This window comes from Syngnathus acus, chromosome 2 (genome assembly GCF_901709675.1).
Source record: "Syngnathus acus chromosome 2, fSynAcu1.2, whole genome shotgun sequence".
Lineage (NCBI taxonomy): Eukaryota > Metazoa > Chordata > Actinopteri > Syngnathiformes > Syngnathidae > Syngnathus > Syngnathus acus.
In genome coordinates, this window is record NC_051088.1 from 6,860,742 (window position 1) to 6,880,714 (window position 19,973).

The following is a 19,973-nucleotide window of genomic DNA, read 5'->3' on the forward strand; positions in this document are numbered from 1 at the left end:
CAACATGTATTGAACCAATGCACATATTTAGGGGAGGCGTGGTTCAGTGATAGAATGGTTGTCTCCCAACCCAGAGGTTGAGGGTTTGATCACCAGCCATTGTGACCTTGTCAAATTATCCTTGAGCAAGGCACTGAACCGCCAGTTGTCACAATTGACCACACACTGGATTGTTTGCCACTCAACATTCTAAACATCATGATCATATCTATAAATGTGTCACTAGTCCAAATATTAACCCCCGCAAACAAAATCTAATAGCATGTCTGCGTGAAGTCTGCATGTTACAGACTACTCATGTGATTTCCTTAACTTTAGCTCCTAAAATGACGGTTTGTTCAATGCATGTTTTTTTCTTATAAAATTATGAACATCATGACATCATTCATTCATTCATTCAACTTTTTGGCACACACAATTTACAGCATTGTAACACTATTATTTTGTTTCCAACAGGCCAAAAACTCCCTTGTACTTCTGACTTTGTACCGTATTTAGACTACCAAGAGACCCAAAAGTAAAATTGCACAGTTTTCAGACCGATAATGATCTCTTGGAGTGCTCCGTCTGCCACCAGCCCTCTCTGATCTTTCTGGCAACCATGAAAGAGATCTTTCTGAATAAGAAGCACGCATCCCTGAAAAGGCAATGTACACACACTTATACACAAAAAGGAGCTTAGAGATTTAGAAAAGAGGTCGAGCTATTTTGAGGTGCCCATGAACTTTTCCAGAACTAAATTTAACAGCGGTAATGAAAGCTTCCGGCTGAATAGCTGCACAACAGGAAGCGAAGGAACAAATGAAAAATGCTAAAAATGATTATTGGAGTTCCCAGCATGAATTACCTCCTTGTAGATCACGGGTGGCCTTACCCATTCTATGGACTCGCTGCCTGTCTCATTGCATTTTCTTCCAAAGAATCAATACAAGGAGAAAAACGCACCATGACGAAGAGGCAAACGGGACAAAATGTTAAGTTCACAAACATGGATTTGAATGCAATTGCCATACCAAACTCATCAATTTACTTATCAACACGTTCAAAACAGAAATACCAAATTAGAGAAAAGTCCAAATGCTTTGCAATGCAGTTGTTTCACTCCTGAAAATGAATAACGTGAAGCCACTGTTTACTATTACATTTCCTGTTGCCAACCTAGACAAGCTTAAAAGGACTATGTTAAAAACCAACAAACTAAAATGCTCCCAAACACTACCGGATGCAAAAAGAGCAAGACCAGTGCTGAAAATAATGAGAAAGAAAGTACAAAAATTTAAAGGGCGCCTTTAGACAGTATGCTCGGGGAATCTTCCTAATGAAGTAGCAGTGTTTAATAAACAAGGGAAATGATGGCCTTAGTAAGAGTCCGAGATGGCCAAGAAATGGTGCACACTGCACAGACATCCGTGAGAGGCCAAGTCAGCGGCTGACTCATGGCATCAACTTTCCTCTCCAAAAAGGAAGTGTGGCACACTCTTGAGACGTGCTTGCATAACAAAAGGTCAAACATGTTTACATTTTACTTCCTACATTCAAAGAAGTAGTCTCCTCTCCAAACTGAAAAAGTCAAGGCCTTTAGTACAAATGAAAAATAAATATTGTGCCAACGTATGTATTAACTCATTTAGGGTGGTCCATCATCATAGCTGTTTTTGACAGAATCCATCCATCCCAGTCTTACTCCTTTCTGGTTGCTACAGTCCACATATGGAGCGGAGGTTTGATGTTATCATAATTCAAAGGAGAATTGCATCAACTTCCAGATCTCTCTCCTTAAGCTTATTACTCTCCATCACGCTCCTGAGATTTTTTCATATTTTCATTACTTGAGTCTAATGGATCCCAAGGCAACAAGAAGTGAGTGTCAGGCATTATCACCAGGCCATGTTGCACTTAGTGTATATGAAGTTACTTTGAATTCAACTCAACTATGTGTAGTCCCCACAGAGCAGTCATGGACTCGAACACTAAGATAAATCCGCTGGAAATAGCCTCGTTCGTCTCAGATGTGATTTTCTTCAAAATCTATAGGTTTCGTTCTTTGATTTAGCTAGAGCACATAGATCAATTCAAGATTGTGCCTTCCTGCTGTGGTACAAATCAGAAAATGAACTTTGCTTGAGTTTTCCTGATTGAAAATCCTACAAAATCACATAGAATTTGATCCTGTGCAATTTAAGTGGCACATTGAATCACATTACACAAGACATTATGTTAAAAGAAAAAGAGCAGCAAAATGTTGTGGCAAGCAGCATTCAAGTCTGGTAGCCATGCAAACATACGCAAAACGGTCTCGGTGATATCTGCCTATGACCACTAATGAGATTTTTTTTTCTGTAGTCCTGATACTGTAATCCCCTTACATCATACCATAGCATCACCAGCAATTCTGGTTCGATAAGGAGGAGATGTCATCACATCTTTTATCAGGACTTTTCGTCACATGCAATATGGGACTAGAGGGGCAAAATAGCACTTTTGTGTTACATAAGCCTACATGTCTGAGCATGATCACACTGATGGGAAATTTGTGTCATCTGAAGTATTAAGATGTTGGTCTGATTGTCCAGCAAAGATTGCTGCAAGCAGCTGTCTGCTACGAACAGTGTCCACATGATCCCAAGAGGTATTTTAGGTTAGAACAGAAGAAGAACCTTGCCGCCACAGTCTACATCGCTTCCAGGGTGAACGCGACGACGAGACCAAACCAAAAGAGAAGGAGGCAGGACATTCACAGTCTGCTTTATGACTGAACCTTTTGCATCCTTCTGCCACGGGTTGATTGTGACTCACCTTAGCAACCATTTTAAATACTGGCAAAGTGGGGGGAAATCCAGGAGCAAATCTTAAAACTAAACATAAACCAACACATCATTTGGAACCTCATAAAAAAAAAACAACTCATATTGCAGCTTGGCATTAATTTAAAACTGCTCCAAACGCTGGGCCAGTGAAAGGGAAGTCAAACTTGTGCAATATTACATGTTTAATAGCCACAAGTTCAATCTGTGGCTATATGATCAAATTAGACAGAGGCAGGGCAGAGTTGTTCCCTGTGAGCAGCATAACCTTGATATGCTACATATGAGGAGAGGAAGGAACAAATAATCCTATTCATAGTGATCATTCTTTTCCCCAATATAATTAACAGTCTGTTCCCTGATTACAAGACCACTTGTTCGCTCTTCACATAATTCATGAAGGTAATTACAGTGCAAGATGACAAAGAGAAGAATATGAGCAAACGTGCTACAAGTAAATTCGTCCTGGCCGCTTCAATTTTGCTAATAAATGAAAGACGAATGTATCTTTAAGACTAACTTCATCAGACGCTCTACTCTATATAAATGAATTAGTATTCAAATAAAACTGAAAATCTTTGAAGCAATTCTTGAGCATGTGTCTGTAAGACCTCACTTCCTATTCTAACATTATACATCAAGTTGGAAAAACCTCCCGTTTTTTTTTCTTTTTCTTCATTTGGGCATGCAGGCCTACAGCAATTGGATGAGAGTATGAAATGTTAATTTTTTTGTATCCATATTCTTCTGTTTTTGCTACAATGTATATTTGAAGGTGGCCCAAACATCTGAACAGCCATCAGGTGATTAAAGCTTGTGAAATGTATGGCCAACCAGCCACTTGTCAAAGTGTAGAATTTCTTTTGAGCAACAATGCTATTACTATGGGTTTGATTGTTTACCAGAAGTCACTTAGAACTAGGGAGGATTTGTTCACTGTTATTGGTGTGTCCGACCTGATTTGCCATACTGCTACTTGCTGTATGAAAAGGATTTAATAAAAGAAAACTGTTTTGATTTAAAACTTTGTAACATGTTTCATTTAAGATAACGAGTTATTGTTTTTTTTATTCACGCAGGTCTGGTTGAAATCTTTCCCCCCAGAATTTCACAGTGATTTGGAAAACAGCTCTTTATATGGACTTGGCAGCATCAGACTTTATAACGCACTTGGGTGATGTACAACATTGCCCGCATGGCAACACAAAGACAAAATAGCAACCAAACAACTGAACCAGATAATTGTGGGGAGGATGCATTGAGCGACCAGAAATGAAAAGCGAGATATGCAAAATTGTCACAGCTACACAACAGCAAAACAGAATGACATCCCGTTGCTTTGTCGAATGGCCACTCTCGGTTGAATTGTTTCCTGGCAATTGAATGTTTTCCATCTGTGTCACCAAGAGGCAACAACGTGTCCCAGAGGTTGAACGTCCAGTCCGTTGCTCCGCTGCCTGTCGCCACGGAGACGGCCCATAAGTGACACCGAATGACAAAAGCATTCTCCACTTCACTAATGAATTTGAAACCCCACACTGCTTGTTTCATTGACATGCGTAGCAGTTAATCTGCCGGACGTAATCCTCCTCATTTTGGCTGGCCGCGTAACAATTGATGGAGGATTTTTTAAACGGAGAGCTGCACTCATTTGCACTCAATTCCAACCTTTCAAACTGAGTGACACCGTCAGAATTGTCGGATCCAATTGAAAAATCTGAAATGGTTTGCGCACAACTATTACATGCGTTTCAACAAACTTGTTGACCAGCAACTGACTGTGCATAACCTGATGTGATCATGACCGGTGTCATCCATCGCCATCATGGCTGGCAAACCATTTATCAACCTAACAAAGTCCCAACACATTGTCATGTGTCATGTCTGAAACAGTTTTGCAGGAGAACAAAAATATAGAATGTCCAAAATGCATTACAAAGTTTGGTACTAAATTATCAAGTCAGGATCCCCTGTGAACAGTCGTGTTTTTCAATATAGTCAGAAAACAAAGGAACTCACAGGAGAACATACAAACTACACACGGAAAGATCAGAGCTGAGATTTAAAGTCACGAGAATGTTCCATTGTGATGCAATCGTGTTCAGTACATTCATCACCCTGTCATCTTAAACTAATAAGAAACAATCACATTATTTGTCACTCTTGGCTCAGGGCTGCCATTGATTTGTGTGCGCAAAGCCAGAGGAGGAGGCTTACACTGTCTAGGTGCCTTTAATACTATGAATTCCTTTTTGATTATGATCCCCACTATTTCTCCTCCTACAAGTTTTTTTCCTTTTGAAATGATAATGCTGCCGAAATGTTGCACCCTTACAAAAAGGAGTCACTTATCTATATCATTTTTATGCCACTTATGCAAAATTTATAATACTTCCAGCTGTTTGTCACTTTTTCATCAAAATGCCGCAAGAAGCATACCGCATTGTTTAGCCATGTTGAGTAAGTAATATAACCAATCAAGCAATCAAAGGTTCTTAAGATAACAAATGAGCCATTTGTTACTTATCACGATATTCCTTGATATTTGAATTGTACGCCATGTAATCAGCAGCACTTCAGTTTTTGTGTGTGGTTGGCTTGAACTATGAAACAAACAGATATTATGTATACATAAGTTAAATACTTGAATTGGACCCTCAACGAACGCACAATTTATTAGTTGGGGCTGAAGAGAACGCACGTCGGCAGATGTCACACACAAAGCATTAACATACTAGCTGCACTGTACATGACAGGCTACATAAAACTGCAGTGTTCGGACTCCATCTGTTCATTTTGTAATTCCACAAATCAATCCAACTTTTAATCCATAGCAAAATCACGGTCACGTGTCACAGGTCAAACACACACATGACCTACTAAGCCAGTGGACACTTTTACTTTCATTTGTGCATTTATGCTGAGAGCAAGGGAGCTTACGGGCGTTCTCTCAGAAAGACATGACAAATAATGCCAGTGTGAAATAAAATATAGATTTGCTTACCAAGTGGAGAAAACAACCAAGTAGGTCACAATGCAACATCAACGCTTCGGAGTGATGGAAAAAAGATGAGTTGTAGTATGAATTGTGAAAAGTGATGTTATTCATGACGGAGTCAATCAGGACTTATGGCTTGAAGTGCCATAAATGACTGAGAAAAGAAGAGGGAGCTCACCATAAATTCATAAAAGTCGACGAGATTTAGTGGAAGAATTATGGCTGCCTCGTTCAGTTCGACAAAAGCCAAAATATTAATTAAACTACGTGTACAGTGGCGGTGCAATAAAATATTGTTAGATGAATAGCTTTCTGGCAGCAGCATTCAAAAGTGAAGATATGACATGGGATAAGAATTAAGTGCAGGAAAACAAATATATTCAGTCAATCAAAAATACTCAAGGGGGGGCAGAATTCATGAGTGACTTCTTAGCTTCTGAATTAAATTATTTTTTACATGCTCACTTTATTTTCTTCACGTAGTATGTATGCCTGCACACTGGATGAGGCATTATGCTCCTTTACTTGCACTATGGTTTTTTGTTTGTTTGTTAATTCAGTCTATTTACATTCGAATTAGTCAATCCTGGTCCACCCGATACAGACCAATACAGATGAAATGAGGAGGAAAAATAACAATTACTACATGCAGTCGAGTGTAGCAGCTCTGTTCCCAGCCATAGCTGTCGCCATGGAGACAGTACATTCATTTATCTTTACGTCACAGTAAACATTCATTATTTTATTGAAAAGATGGCATCTTGTCATGTAAAAGTACTTCGAGCCATACGTATGAGAGTACAGGGTGCAATCTGTGGCAGCCATGACAGTTTAGATTGTACAACTCCAGAATTTGAACTGTGGTATGCGTGAAGCTGACCATGCATGTGGTGCGTGCGCATCATCTTGTCATATTTTTCACAGTGTTAGTTCAATACAAAAGTATTTGTGGATAGAGTAAGCTACACAAAAAAGATGCCTCACTTAAACTATGTATTCCGACCTTTGATTCACCTCCTTTTCTCGTGTAAAAACTTGGTCTTTCTTATTCTTGCCCTCACTCAAACCCAATCTGTCACAGTACATCTGGCTATGTTGCTTTATAGTGCCCAACTGCGGCATGAGCCACAAAAAGGCCATATGGGGACATTCAGCTACGTTTTCCCCATGTGGCTCAGCAGCTTCCTAGCAGTGTTCTTCCTTAAATAGATGGGAGGCAAGACAAAATAAAAAAATTAAAAAAATTAAAAAAATGGTAAAAAAAACACTAGGGAGTATAGATGATGAAAGAGAAAATAAACAAACAGAAGGTCTGGGAGGGTAGTGGAAAGAAATTAAAGTGGATGGCAAAATATATAACGCTGGCAGAGGCGACTTCCTAGATGGCAGCTGAGGCAATGTAATTTTAAAAATGACAGGAGGTGGTTTGCTTGAAATTTTAGACTCTTTAGAGACTTTAAAAAGGAAACCTATTGTGAACTTTTATAATTGCTTGTATAGTGTCAACCAAATATTTTTCTACCTGCCCTTTTTGGACTTTTTTTCATCAGTTTTAATTTTGAAGGGGAGAAACTGGACGAGAAGTAAGGATCTTCCTTTGAGGAAGTTGAGGATGATAAAGGAATGATTAGAGTTAAGTTAAGGCTTCATTAGTTAGGAACCATTTTGTTATTGTCAATGTACATATTCTAAAAGTCTGTTTGGAAATGTTTTGATGCATTGTTGATGGTTGTCTTTAAATAGGGTATTGTCATATGGTACTATTATTGACAAATTTGCATGCTACTATTGTAGTGTGTCCCAAGTAAATCTCAATTAGAAAAATGAACAAACTTTTGTTTACAAGTGGGGGCTATATCGGGCTTTTTGTGTGGGCTTTTTGATGGCTCTAAACTTATAATCATGCTTGATTAGTCGGGTCACAAGCTTACGTTAAATCATTTATGAGGGTGTTAATTAGGGCCACAACCCAATTTTTAAAAGATCCTCTCAGCTGGTCAAAGCTGCGTGCCCTCTTTACCACTGCAGCTTCAGTACCATCGCAGCCTCAGCATGTAATGGTTGCTTGGCAACCAGCAGCAGGGCATCTCAGCCGACTGGTTGGTTATCCGATACTACTTTTTTTTTTGTTCTACTTGCAGTCTACGTGTGTCTATGTGTTTTTATACTGAGTAGAATGTAAAATGGATGCATAACTATAGAATGGGTGATTGGGGATCTGGTAGATCTGTGGTGTCACTTAACACTTAAAATACTGTTCACAACGCAAGCAACAAGTATTCAAACTTTTTTTTTCCCCTTCTTCTGATAGTGTTAAGGCCACTGCTCAACATTGATGGACACAAACATTAGAAAAACTATTGACTTAATGTATAGAAAATTGGAGGCTCCATGTCAAAACACTTCACATCTAATCTAACCGGTGTTGGTCGGTATTTACAGCTGCCTTGTCACTTGATTTGTCAGCCATATTTTGCCAGGTTTTTACAAGTACCTATGGGAGCGTCATGTTCCCCTGAACTCGTGTGAATTTTGTGGTGGCAGCACTCAAACGAAACCATCAAAGGACAGTTGCCGTGAACGGATGCATTGCTGCGCCTCTGGCAAAGTCAAGATAAAGCACACAATTCCAAATGGCAGGCATGTGGCACGCAGCCAACTCTGGCATACATGCGCGCACACACACACGCACACACACGCACGCAAATGTAGAAGCAATCATTCGAAAATAGTAATTCGCTCCAAAGCTGGATTGTTTGCTGTGCACTCCAAACGGTTATTTTTTGCCACTAAATTGCTCAGTCGTTAAACATCGCCTGCAAATGGTGATTTTCTCCTAAATCTGTTTGTCATTTCTGCATAATTCCAACTCTGCATTTTTTTACCGCTTTAATTTGAGAATTTCACTTTATAGCAGCATTAAGCGTTTCACACACACAGAAGATGGATGTTATTCATCCACATACTTTATTTCCTGCATAATATCTCGAGGGCCAGGGATGTTTCACTGGCGGAAAAGGACTTTGAATCACAGTTAGCAAATTAGTAGTAGTATGCTACGAACCGAGAGTGTTTAAATGAAGAGCGACGTGTCCCCTGGGAAATTGGAAAATCAAGAGGCCATTCACTTGAAAATTAACAGCTGTTGTTCAATGGAAGAGGAAAGATTTGGAAAATGATTTGCTGATACTGACCTTTGATGACGATATCTACAGTATAACGTTATCCTGAATTTAATAGAAGTCTCACAAACAAAGTATGTTGTATCGGATCAGATATGTGACACCACCGGAACCAGAGTTTTGTTTATAAGCTATTTGTACCACCGCAAGTCCACTATAACAGAAACTAACTTTTTTTTTTTAACTTGCCCAAAAAAATCCAAAAACACTTTCTTCACATTATCAAGTGGAGCTCTGTGAATTCTTTCCAAATACCTGCTTGTTTCTAAATGATGGCTTTATTTATTTAGGGAGTAAAATCCAAAGCTTTTTGGCCCCATGTGAAAAAGTGATTTCCTCCTGGACCTAATAAGTGTTTGTTACCACTCTTGGCAGCAATAACTGAAATGAAATGTTTGTGATAACCGATGATGAGTCTTTCACATAATATGGAGGAATGGTGGCCCACTTTTATTAGCAGAAAATATTTTAACTCGGTCATATTAGAGGTTTTTTTTTTTTTTTCCATCAATTGCCCATTTAGAGCAGATCATAGCATCTAAATTGGACGAAAGTCTGGACTTCTACTTAGCCACATCTTAACCTTCATTTTATTTTTTAATTTTAAGACATTCAAATGTGGATTTGCTAGTTTGAACAAACTTGGTCAATCAAGATGATTCTGATATTTTACAATGAACACAAAAGTGGCCATTTTAGTGTGTTGGTGCAAGCACTGAACACAACAATAACATTCTTTACACCATACACAAACATGTCAATGTCACAGTGTATCGTGCAAATATGATTCCAGCAAGATGTGAATATAAACCGAGATGAAACCGCGTTAATCTTGCAGGATAAAATTCCCAAATTTCGGAACTGATACAAGGAATGTCATTGTTTGAGAAGTTTGATGTTGTTGAATAATATACAGTATGTGCTCTGCGATTGGCTTGCAACCAGTCCAAGCACCACATCTGGCCTGCAGTCAACTAGGATTGACTCCGGCTCAACCTAATGAGAACAAGTGCTACAGAAAACAGATGCATAGATGAAAATGATTGCTCTTACGGCTGATAAAACTGAGAAGATAATAGATCATAAATTGACTATCACTTCCGCATATGGCCTCCTTGCTGCAAAGCTCTCTTGTTGGTGTAAAAGTCAACGTTGGCAGCTAGGAACGTCCAAACTGTCCATTGCATGCGTCCCACTTAATCTTCTGATGGGAAAGTTGGCTCCATTCCACACTCATCCCACCCAAGTTGATGTCTGCAATGTCCGCTTGTGTTTTGTTCATGTGCGCGAGTGTGTATATGAAATTAATGTGAAACAACAATCACATTTTAAAACACTAGGTTACACACTATGGCTTCATTTTTCAAGGTGTGCACGTTTGATGACAACATACACAGCACGTGCGTTTTGTTGTCAAAATAAGTAGACTGACAAGAAAGCACATTAGAAAATAAAGCTTGCATAATCAGTCAACATTAAGAAATGATTCTTCAGAAAATATAACACCTTCATTTGCCAACACTATGGTCACACCACAGAAAAAGCACAAGAAAAATGAAAAAAATACCTAAGAGATTGACAATATATATTCTGTATATTTGTGCTATTGAGGCTTAAGCGTCTTTGGGTCCCTTGAAAGCTGATGAATAAATTTAAGTTATTGGTATTATCCACGCATCCATTTTCTATGCTGCTTATTTTCACAGATGAGCTGGCATCTATCCTTGATTTTGGGTGAGAGGCAAATACCCTGCACCGGTTGCCAGGCAATCATAGGCCACCTATATTCCGACTGCAAGACCATTTACAGTTAATCTCAGTTAACCTCAAGAGCATGTCTCGGGATGTACCTGGAGGAGAACATGCAAACTCGACGCAGGGAGGCCAGAGCCAGATCTGTTAAAGCTAAAGACGGACACAACAACTACTAGTATTATCATCAATAACAACAATAACCATAATAATAATAATAAGTTGGTGTTCAACTTTGGAGCTTTTACAATACTTTATCCGTTAGAGACCAATGTATTCTCCAGAATGACCAATTAAACATTTGGCCTGTGAAAGCTTGCAATTTTTTCCCCTTGACTTCTTTTCAAAATTCATTATCCATAAAAATGATAGTAATCAAACAGGGGCAATTATGCAGAATGATGGGGAGATAATTAGGGTTCCCACACAGAACATATTTGCTATGTTACAAACAGTAAACTGCCTCTCGCTCTAATCACACGGCTCTTAGACAACATAGCTCAGTTTTAGTCTAGTGGAGGTCCTTGCTAAAGAGGCAAGCTTTTGGCAAAACGGCAAACTTGTTAACTCAATTGAAATGGCGTCACGCCAATGGGAATATCATTACAGCATTAAAAATCATGTAGTGCAGTATACGCGTTGAGGCTCTTCAACTTGCCAAAGCTATTGTTACTTTCTCATAGGATGATAATTCCGACTGACCAAATACTTATTGTTGCACTTCTCTCATTTGATATATAAAAAAAAAACAATCACACAGGGGAAAAAAAACAATCAGAGAAACAAAATGTGACTTGCGAGGTGGCCGTCAAGTCTCCACATTTGTGGAAACACTGTGACAATCCCTGCAGCCTCTCAAAAAAAAAAAAAAAATCTAACTGCTAATATTTATATTCATAATAGTTATAGTAACACTCCATTATGAATGAGGGGCTTCTCTGGGCAAGGCTGCAGAGGTGTGTCCCAAATGAGTGCTCACGAGTAAGCAACAAATTTGACATGTAATTCGCAGCTTCTGTCGCTCATTGATTATTTTTCCTCATGTGTTTTTTTTTCTTTGATATCAAAGTAGAGGCACAGGAATGAGCCGGAGATAGCTGTTGTTCTTTTTCCACTCTCATGACTATTCAAATATGACCTTTTTTCTTTTTAAATTGCCAACTCCTAAGCTCTTTAGATTTTTATTTTAAATGCCATTGAATGTTTTCTTCTTTCCACAAAACATAAGTATTTTATTTTGCATTTTGTTCCCTACTGTGTCCAAACTGTTAACTTCATGTACCAATCCATTATTTTTGGAGTACCATTACACCCCAATCGTATACATTACAACCATAAGTAAATGTGACTGTCGATATCAACAAGTTTGACACCGCTGACCCAAGTAGTGCATGACTCAATAATGTAATCCATCATTCGTGCAAGCTTGTGTATTTCTGAGTGCCTGCCTTCACGGTGCCTCCTCCTGAGTGAAGGTGGCATTTTACTGGCACAACGAGAGCCGCCAACACGCCGTGCAAGCCTGCCTGGAATCTGACGAGACAGACCCAGACGCTGCATGTCAGCTGTGATCCTCATTATGCTGATTAGCACATATGTTAGGACACGGAGAAAGGAGGGCAGGAGGGGTGCATTCGTTCTTCTCCACGTATGAGACTGAACCCATCTTTCAACTGTTTGGCCAGATGCAGGAAAAAGCAGCAGATGGCATCCATTTGGCTTATATAATTAAAAGAATAAACAGTTGCATTCACTTGCCCTGGAATATTTTCTATTACCACTGAAATCTGTTCCATTGTGCCATGTTCTGCGGACATTGGGCAAAAAGCGGACAACACCCAAGAATGGCTGACAGTCAATCGCAGTGCACATGATATGATACGATGATGATAGATGATTCATTCTCATGCTCCCTGAGGATGAATGAAATTGCTGAGCTGATTAAAAAACATTTTCTTGACATTCTTGGTTAAGGTGTGGGGGGCGGTACCTTCTCTTTTGGCCTCATTATCTGTCATCGACAAAATTTCAGTCGTGGACTAAAGGATTGTTGTGGGTTTTGAGTAAATAATGACCTTTTGGCCTATTATCGACAATACATCTTGCTTTAATGAGAAAACTGTAAATAAAAGGGCCCTATTTGCAAGGACAGAAGAATAAAGACGGGTGATGCAATCGATGTCATTCACAGATAACATACTAACTAAGAAGGGGTGTGAAGGACAAAGTCATAAAGGCTGTCTTAGTTTACAGCACTAATGGAGAAGGCTTTTATTGTGCCTTTCAGGATGTCAAAACTACATCACTAGACAACTTCAATAACAAGACTTCATCAGATTGAAGGAAACCATCATTTCCCAAGGAAAAAAAAACGGATGTAAAAGGTAAGTGTGTACTTCAAGTTGTGTACAGTTTGTGATATCAATGTCTCTTCTGATCACATCTGAATAAGCTGCAATATCATGGAGCAAATTGCAATCTCATGACAGCAAGGCAAGTCAAGACTTGATTATGCTTAATTATACTGAGTTTTGATTGAAACGATTCTGTTTTACTATACGAGTAGTGAAATGTCTCCCATACTGTAGTTTAGTTAACTCTCTGGTCTTGTTCAATTACAAGTGTCCTTTAATTAAAATATTTTGAGGTAATTATATTATACATTTATGACATGAAGTGTTAAACATCAATTTTTAATTATTCAATTATTTATTATGATTAAAATATAATTTTATATTTTTCAGCCTTTAAATTGTAGTTTGCACAAGTTGGGCATATATGCCCATAAAAGAAATGTTTAGATATTATCTTTTTTTCTTAAAGGACACAGTTAAAATCACAAATAGACAAAGAAGCAGGGAAAAAAAATCAACTGTTGAGTGCAGAAACACCACTTTCCAAATATGATTTAATCCTGAATTTCAATTGGACAAGATTGGCCACGAAAGTGCCAATTTGATGTAAACCAGTGAAGTGAGTGCAACTGAGTGAACTGAAGGTGCAAGTTACAAAACGAGACATAGCTCCACACCTGAGAACTTTAACTATATTTGCATTGAAAGCGCTAAAATGGTAATGATTTAATAAATTAAAAAATAGACACAAAGCGGGACAGCCTAGTTGTTTACGCAACATGATGTCAAAATATTAGAAACCGCTCAGCACACCACTAACATTGCAGGCATGTCTTATGAAGTGGTCAGTGAGTGAGTGCAAAGCGGGGTTGTTTCAAATAGCTTCGACTTAAAAAAAATAAAAATAAAAATGTCAATGGCTATTTTGGAACTCGAAGTTGACCACCCGCCGCAACGCCCCGCTGAAGCGCACGTTTTTCACTCATATGCGAAATTAATGCATCTTGTTTGATAAGCAAATAAAAGCTCAAAGATGTGCAAAGTTGTGCAAAGAAATGCGTGTACCTTCCTAGCAGGGGAGATCAGTCCGAAGATGCAGCGATGGTGCCACGTAGCCCACAGGTCCCGAATTAGTCACATGCTCCCAGAGCGTAGCTGTCCATATTTTGCTAAAACGCCGGCATCCAACAGTTTCTATCCAGCTGCACTCCGATCGCCTCCTCACTTCTCTCTCTCTCCCTTTCTCTGTGCGCACAATTGACGCAGCCATCAAGTGCTCTCAAACTGCAACTTCCGCCGTCTTCAAGTGCAAATTGAGACACTGCTGCACACTTGTAGTCGTTTGACATTCAGTGGAGAAAAGCAGGATGGTGAGTTTGATTGTGCGCATTTCATTAGCTGACAACGGAATCAGGTAACAGTAACTCACCTGAGAGGACGGAAGCTGGTTAAAATAACCTAAGAGTCGCTGCTGCCCTCATGCGGACAAAGAAGACACTGCAGTCATTTATGCGACCGACATGCCTTTTACTATATTAGTCAAGTCAGGGGTTATCAAACTTAAGATGGCAGATTTTTTTTCCCAATGACTCCTCATATCCTAACATGAATAGACCTTTTGTCAATGACTATAAACAATATCAGTAAATAAACAATACGTAAGCGGCTACCACTGGCCTAAACTGAAATAAATGACAAAAATGTCTGGTGTCCTGCATGCTTTTATGTCTCACTGGTGCAACACACTCGATTCAAATGGAAGCAGATTGCTCTCTTGGGATGAATAGGTCTTAAAAATGTTGCTTCTTTGTGGTATCGGCCCTCGGCATCGGTGACTACGTACTTTAAAAGAAGTGGCATCAAACATCCTTTGCAATGGTCTCATTTAAAAACAAATGTTTAATGATTGTCACACATTATTATTAGACATCAGACGTATTGTAACGACAGTAAATACAATAGCTTGATGTAACAGAAGCATACCAAAAAAAATGCATGCTGAAGAAGCAGACAAACAAATGTTTTATCCGATTGAATGTTAATGTTGAAGTCATCAGTAGAGTGAAGCATGAACTGAGGCCAAACAACCTTGATTTGCATGTGCCTCAAATTGTACACCTTCGTACTAGATCCGCACTTCTTGCAAAATAAATGTTCAGGACAATGTTTTCAAAAAAATAAAAAGCTCCATCATGCAAAAAACCTTTGGCTACAAATTCACTACACCACAAAGTTTTTGTGGTTGTTGTTTTTTAGTCTCTAACTACTCAGCAATAAATAAACTGCCAATAAAACATCTCCCTGGCAGAAATATAAACTTGTTATAAACACCCATCATATTATACAGTAATCAATACCACGAACAACCACTCGGTAAATGTGCAGTCAGTTTGTGTTAAGACATAAAAAAAGTAAAATTATTTAAAAGTGTCCCTGACACCTGCTCAACCTAATGGTGGGTCACAGTGCATTTAACATTGCACATCACAAAAGCTAGTAAAAGTGATGTGCAACCAAAGAGTGCATCATTCATTGACAAAAATCATGACAGAATGTGTGATTGAGAATTTAAATGGCCTGCCTCTTCTTTTAATGGGTATTGGCACCAATATTGGCTTAAAAACCTCATCAGAGAATTTTATACTCAAGTAATGGATGAAATCAGCTCTGACTAAAGGGGCGCTTGACTCCATTTGGCCCCAATTAGAGAGTTTGCATAATTCTTGCCAAGATGCATTATTCACAAAGCCTCTGCTGAAAGGTAGTCTCTCAAATTTGTTGACTTACAATTCGAAATGTGTATGGAAAATGTGTTTACTTGGTCTTGTCTCAATGTATTATATAGGAATGTGCTGCTGATACCTGATATTTAGTTTCTGGGGAATCTTTTTATCATTACTCTTTTTTTGAACAACAAAGCAAGTTAAACATCACAGCCCTGAGAAAATGGTACCCTGAATAGGAGTTCTTCAAGAGCAGAAGTGGTTAAAAGTTGTCCAGCTGTGCTCTAGCCTGACCTCTGCTGGATATTCTTCTCATAGTTCTCCTGGCAGATGTGGACACGGCGGGTGAAGTAGTCGGGCTCAGAAATGGCCTTGAGGAGGTCGGTCTGGATCAAGGAGACGTCATAAAACTCTGAGACACAGGCTGTGCGAGTGTCCGAGCCGCCTGGCTCCATGAAAACCTAAACCAGACACATGGTTGTGTTATTTTTTTGTCGGTTGTTAAACACAACTGCATCGGAAGCTACTTTGCGAATTGCGGTCTGACGCATTTAATCATCACACAAAAAAATAAAAACAACCAAACTATTCTGCTTTTTGTAATATTTGCACAAATTGTCTTGCTTTGCACAGTAACCAATTTCAGAATGCCTGAAAGTGAAAACGTCAGAGCAACACTTTGCAAATGCTTAATGGAAAGAAAAAGAACGCTCTATGGTTGGCGTGAATCTTGCATGCTGTTCCATCTTCCATTTGTTCGACTTGCCTGACCTGGAAAGTGGACCAACGTGACTGCTATAATTAAGTTCCACCTGCTTCTAAATATCATTACTCTGAAAGAAGTAAGTTCTGCTATTTTTTGTTAGTTTCTTTTCAACATTATACTCATTTGCAAAGACACAAACACAATGAAACTAAATAGAAGTAACCGCTGGCTAGAGCAAAGCACAAAAGCTTCGGGGCTCTTACTGAATAAAGCTTCTATTAATTAAATCTCGTAATTACCAACGTCTGACTTTCATCGACTGAAATAACACACTAGCAGCGAGTCAGCAGTTTACTCCAAGAAGAGCTGAGTCGGGAAGTTACAGTTCTTGAAGTGGCTTTAAAACGTTGCTCTCACTAAATGGGACTTGACATTTGAAAAACAAAAAACACACTCAATTAAAAATTAATGAGGCAGAGAAGGAGGCAGCGAGTAAGGACACTGCATCTCGCTCAATATGCGTAGAATGAAATATTACAAATGAGTAGTCAAATGAGATGGAAAATGGCGGTGGAAAATAAGTGAAGAAAATTATCTGTGCCGAGAAGAGCTGTGTGCTACCTTGGGATGGACGACGGTATCCTTGTCATTCTGTCTTATGTTGTCATCTATGAAGATGTGCTGAACATGCTCGTCAAAGGGGTCTACCCACAGCGGCTTCCCACCCTGGATGGAGAACTTCTTCATCATCCACCTTGGTTGAATTAAGAAAAAAAAGAAATATGGCTAAGGATACATGCAGGAGACTGAAGTTACCTCGATCGTATTTGGGGAATTAACTTACCATTGGTAGTCATCCTGGAAGCCTCCGAGTCCATTCGCGTCACTAAAGAATTGGTAGAGGCCTCTCTCGCCATCGCGGGACGACAGCCGCTCTGCGCCTCTGGTCAGAAGAACCCCCTTCGAACTGCAGCGGATCTTCCCTGGTGTCTTATTCACACTTAACTAAGCAGGAGACAAGTCCAGACAGGTGTCTATTACAGCACAATTACTGCGAGATTGATGGGCTATCGGTCCATAATTCATTTGTTATCATTTTCATGAGAAATATTCCATGAACCATTCTTGTACCACAAGTTCATTGCTTTGTAAATTACAGCACAAGAGCTTGAAAACGTGTGGCGCTCGTGTTTAAAAATGTGGAGTAGGTGAGGGTAGACAATGCTTGGATTGATTGTGACTCTATTTTACCTTCAGATCAGGGAGATCAGGAAACAGGGGATGAACACCCTGGCTCAGTGCTTTGGATACAGCATTTAACACACGAGGTAAGTCGCATCCAAAGGTACGAAAGTGGATGGCAAACTCGGTGCCTTGCTGCGTCAGGTCTTTGAGCAACTGGAAAAAGGAGGGAAGGATCCAGTGGTAGAGTCGGCCATTCATTGCCTTTGTTGTCAGCTCGCTGTCTCCCTGTAGGAAGGGCAGCCCATCAACACACAATATAGTCCAAAGATCTTGATGATTGGTAAAACTACCAAAGTACATTCTGTTTGAGGTTTGGAAGACCATTCTAATTTTCGAATTATATTGATTTGAAAAGTGACTTTAAAAAAAGACCCATTTTTAAAATTATAATGAATCATTAATTTATTCATTCATCATTCGAACTACTTATCCTCACAAGGGTCACGAGGGAGCTGGAGCCTACCCCAGCAGTCTAGCAGGGCGGTAGGCGGGGTACACCCTGAACTGGTCGCCAGACAATCGCAGGGCTAAATTAAATTAACAACTCTATGTGTGCTCTTTGATTGGCTGGAAACCAATTAACAACGTTCCCCGGCTCCTGCCCATGAGTCTCGTGAAGATAAGTAGTCCAGAAAATGGATGGATTGATGTCTACTCTGTCTGAGAGGATACTTACCTTTACACCTTCCGGCCAGCGGAGCAGGTTCAGATGTTCCTCCAGAATTCCACGAAAGCGTCTACCTGCAACGGAGGTGAACATGGGAGATGCTCCAAACTGAGAGTAGTAGTTGACGGCATCATCACATGGCGGAAGTAGAGAAGGAGAGTCACTCAACCATTTCCACTTGCCTGTGAATGCAGACACACATTTGAGATGTAGATCAGACTGGTCTGGAGAATTGGGCCCATTTACTACACTTTAAAACGGGCATTATTGTAAATTTAGTTGGTATCATTTTACGGGAAGGCCGAGTTACTTACAGAATGTAATATAGAGTGAGATAATTACTATGTATGTACGCTTTGTTACTGTGTAAGTACATTTTGGTGTGTCAGGGATTTTGTGTGAATGGAATGATTATGTTCTTTGGCTCACAAAGGTTGGGATACACACTGCTCCTGCAGATCTGCCATTCGGCATAGTTGACATTCCACAGCGATGGATTGAAAATGCTCGAATAAAGGCTGTAGTTCTTGACATTGAATTCGGCATAAAAGACATAGCCTGTATGGCTCACCTGAGTCAGCATAAATACAACTCGCGGTTTTTACCTTTGCTCATTTTGCCCCATGTAACAGTCGTCATAAAATAATCCAGGGCAGCCTGTGTCCCTTGACATCTGACTGAGTCGGACACCAGAATGGTGTTGTTTAAATCCACATGCAGGATTAATTTTTTATGCTTCTTGTGTATGGCAGGACACAACGGTGGGCCATCATATGTCCCGGTCGCAGGTTCGGAGGCATCCCGGTAATTAGTGTCCTCGTTGTCTTCAGCATGGCGGCTGTTGTCTCCACTGTTATTGGCCATCAGTGGACCACTCTGTGTGGTAGTTTGTTTATCGGCACTTCAATTTTTTTTATCCGCTGCCAAAATTAGTTAAACTGTCGCCTTAACTTCCTTATCAACTGTTCCAAATTCTTCTTCAGTCAGTTAATATCGTACAGGGTTACTTGAGCGCCGCCTGTTGGTGATAAAAGTAGATGTGCACCTCTACAATCACGCCACGGAATATCGTTTTTCTTAATTTTGATGGGGGAATATAATGTGGTAAACATACAAACGACAAAAGTATTCTTATCGTTCATTGTGCTTGATTTAAAATAGGGGAACATTGTAAAACAAGAAATGATAAAACTATTATTTCCTGTGTATAGGGGGAATTGGGATATGGACAGGAGTCATTCAATGTTACCAATTAGAATTATTTTTATTTATATAAATAATTTACATTTATGATCCACAACAGCTTTCATAAAGACCACCACTTATTATGCGGTTGGTTACAACAGAAAAGAGGGGCAAGAACAGGTAATTTAGCAAGAAAAAAAAAAGGGGGGGGGGGTTAATAGATGTTGACTTACATGTGATGTGAGAACATGCAGACATGCACGTTTCACTTTATACTGAAGCCTTGGACATTTGAATCCACGTTATTAAAGCTACCTTTACGTTACACCTTTCTTTATTATTGTTGCTACAATTCAA

General features: G+C 39.4%; 2 protein-coding genes across 2 annotated transcripts in view; both read right to left on the minus strand.

The window, feature by feature from the left end:
• Positions 1–14,455, minus strand: part of LOC119136723 (kelch domain-containing protein 8B-like) — a 66,178-nt gene extending 51,723 nt beyond the window's left edge. Inside the window, exon 1 of the mRNA XM_037275427.1 lies at positions 14,156–14,455. The gene's annotated coding sequence lies outside the window, so the exon portion shown is untranslated. The remainder of the gene's footprint in view (positions 1–14,155) is intronic.
• A 504-nt stretch (positions 14,456–14,959) lies between these two features.
• si:dkey-32e6.3 lies at positions 14,960–19,406 on the minus strand. Its single transcript, XM_037240548.1, has 6 exons — positions 19,037–19,406; positions 18,441–18,613; positions 17,771–17,989; positions 17,364–17,524; positions 17,141–17,273; positions 14,960–16,274 (listed from the first exon to the last, which is right to left on the minus strand). Exons 1-6 carry the CDS (start codon positions 19,293–19,295, stop codon positions 16,098–16,100), a joined length of 1,122 nt encoding a protein of 373 aa, XP_037096443.1. The 5' UTR covers positions 19,296–19,406; the 3' UTR covers positions 14,960–16,097.
• Positions 19,407–19,973: the final 567 nt, after the last annotated feature.

Coding starts and splice junctions, on each gene's coding strand:
- si:dkey-32e6.3 (XM_037240548.1), bottom strand. CDS start 19,295: ATGGCCAATAACAGTGGAGACAACAGCCGCCATGCTGAAGACAACGAG. Junction 18,614..19,036: donor ATGGGGCAAAATGAGCAAAG/GTAAAAACCGCG, acceptor CTGCATTCACAG/GCAAGTGGAAATGGTTGAGT. Junction 16,275..17,140: donor ATACCGTCGTCCATCCCAAG/GTAGCACACAGC, acceptor TGTCTGGTTTAG/GTTTTCATGGAGCCAGGCGG.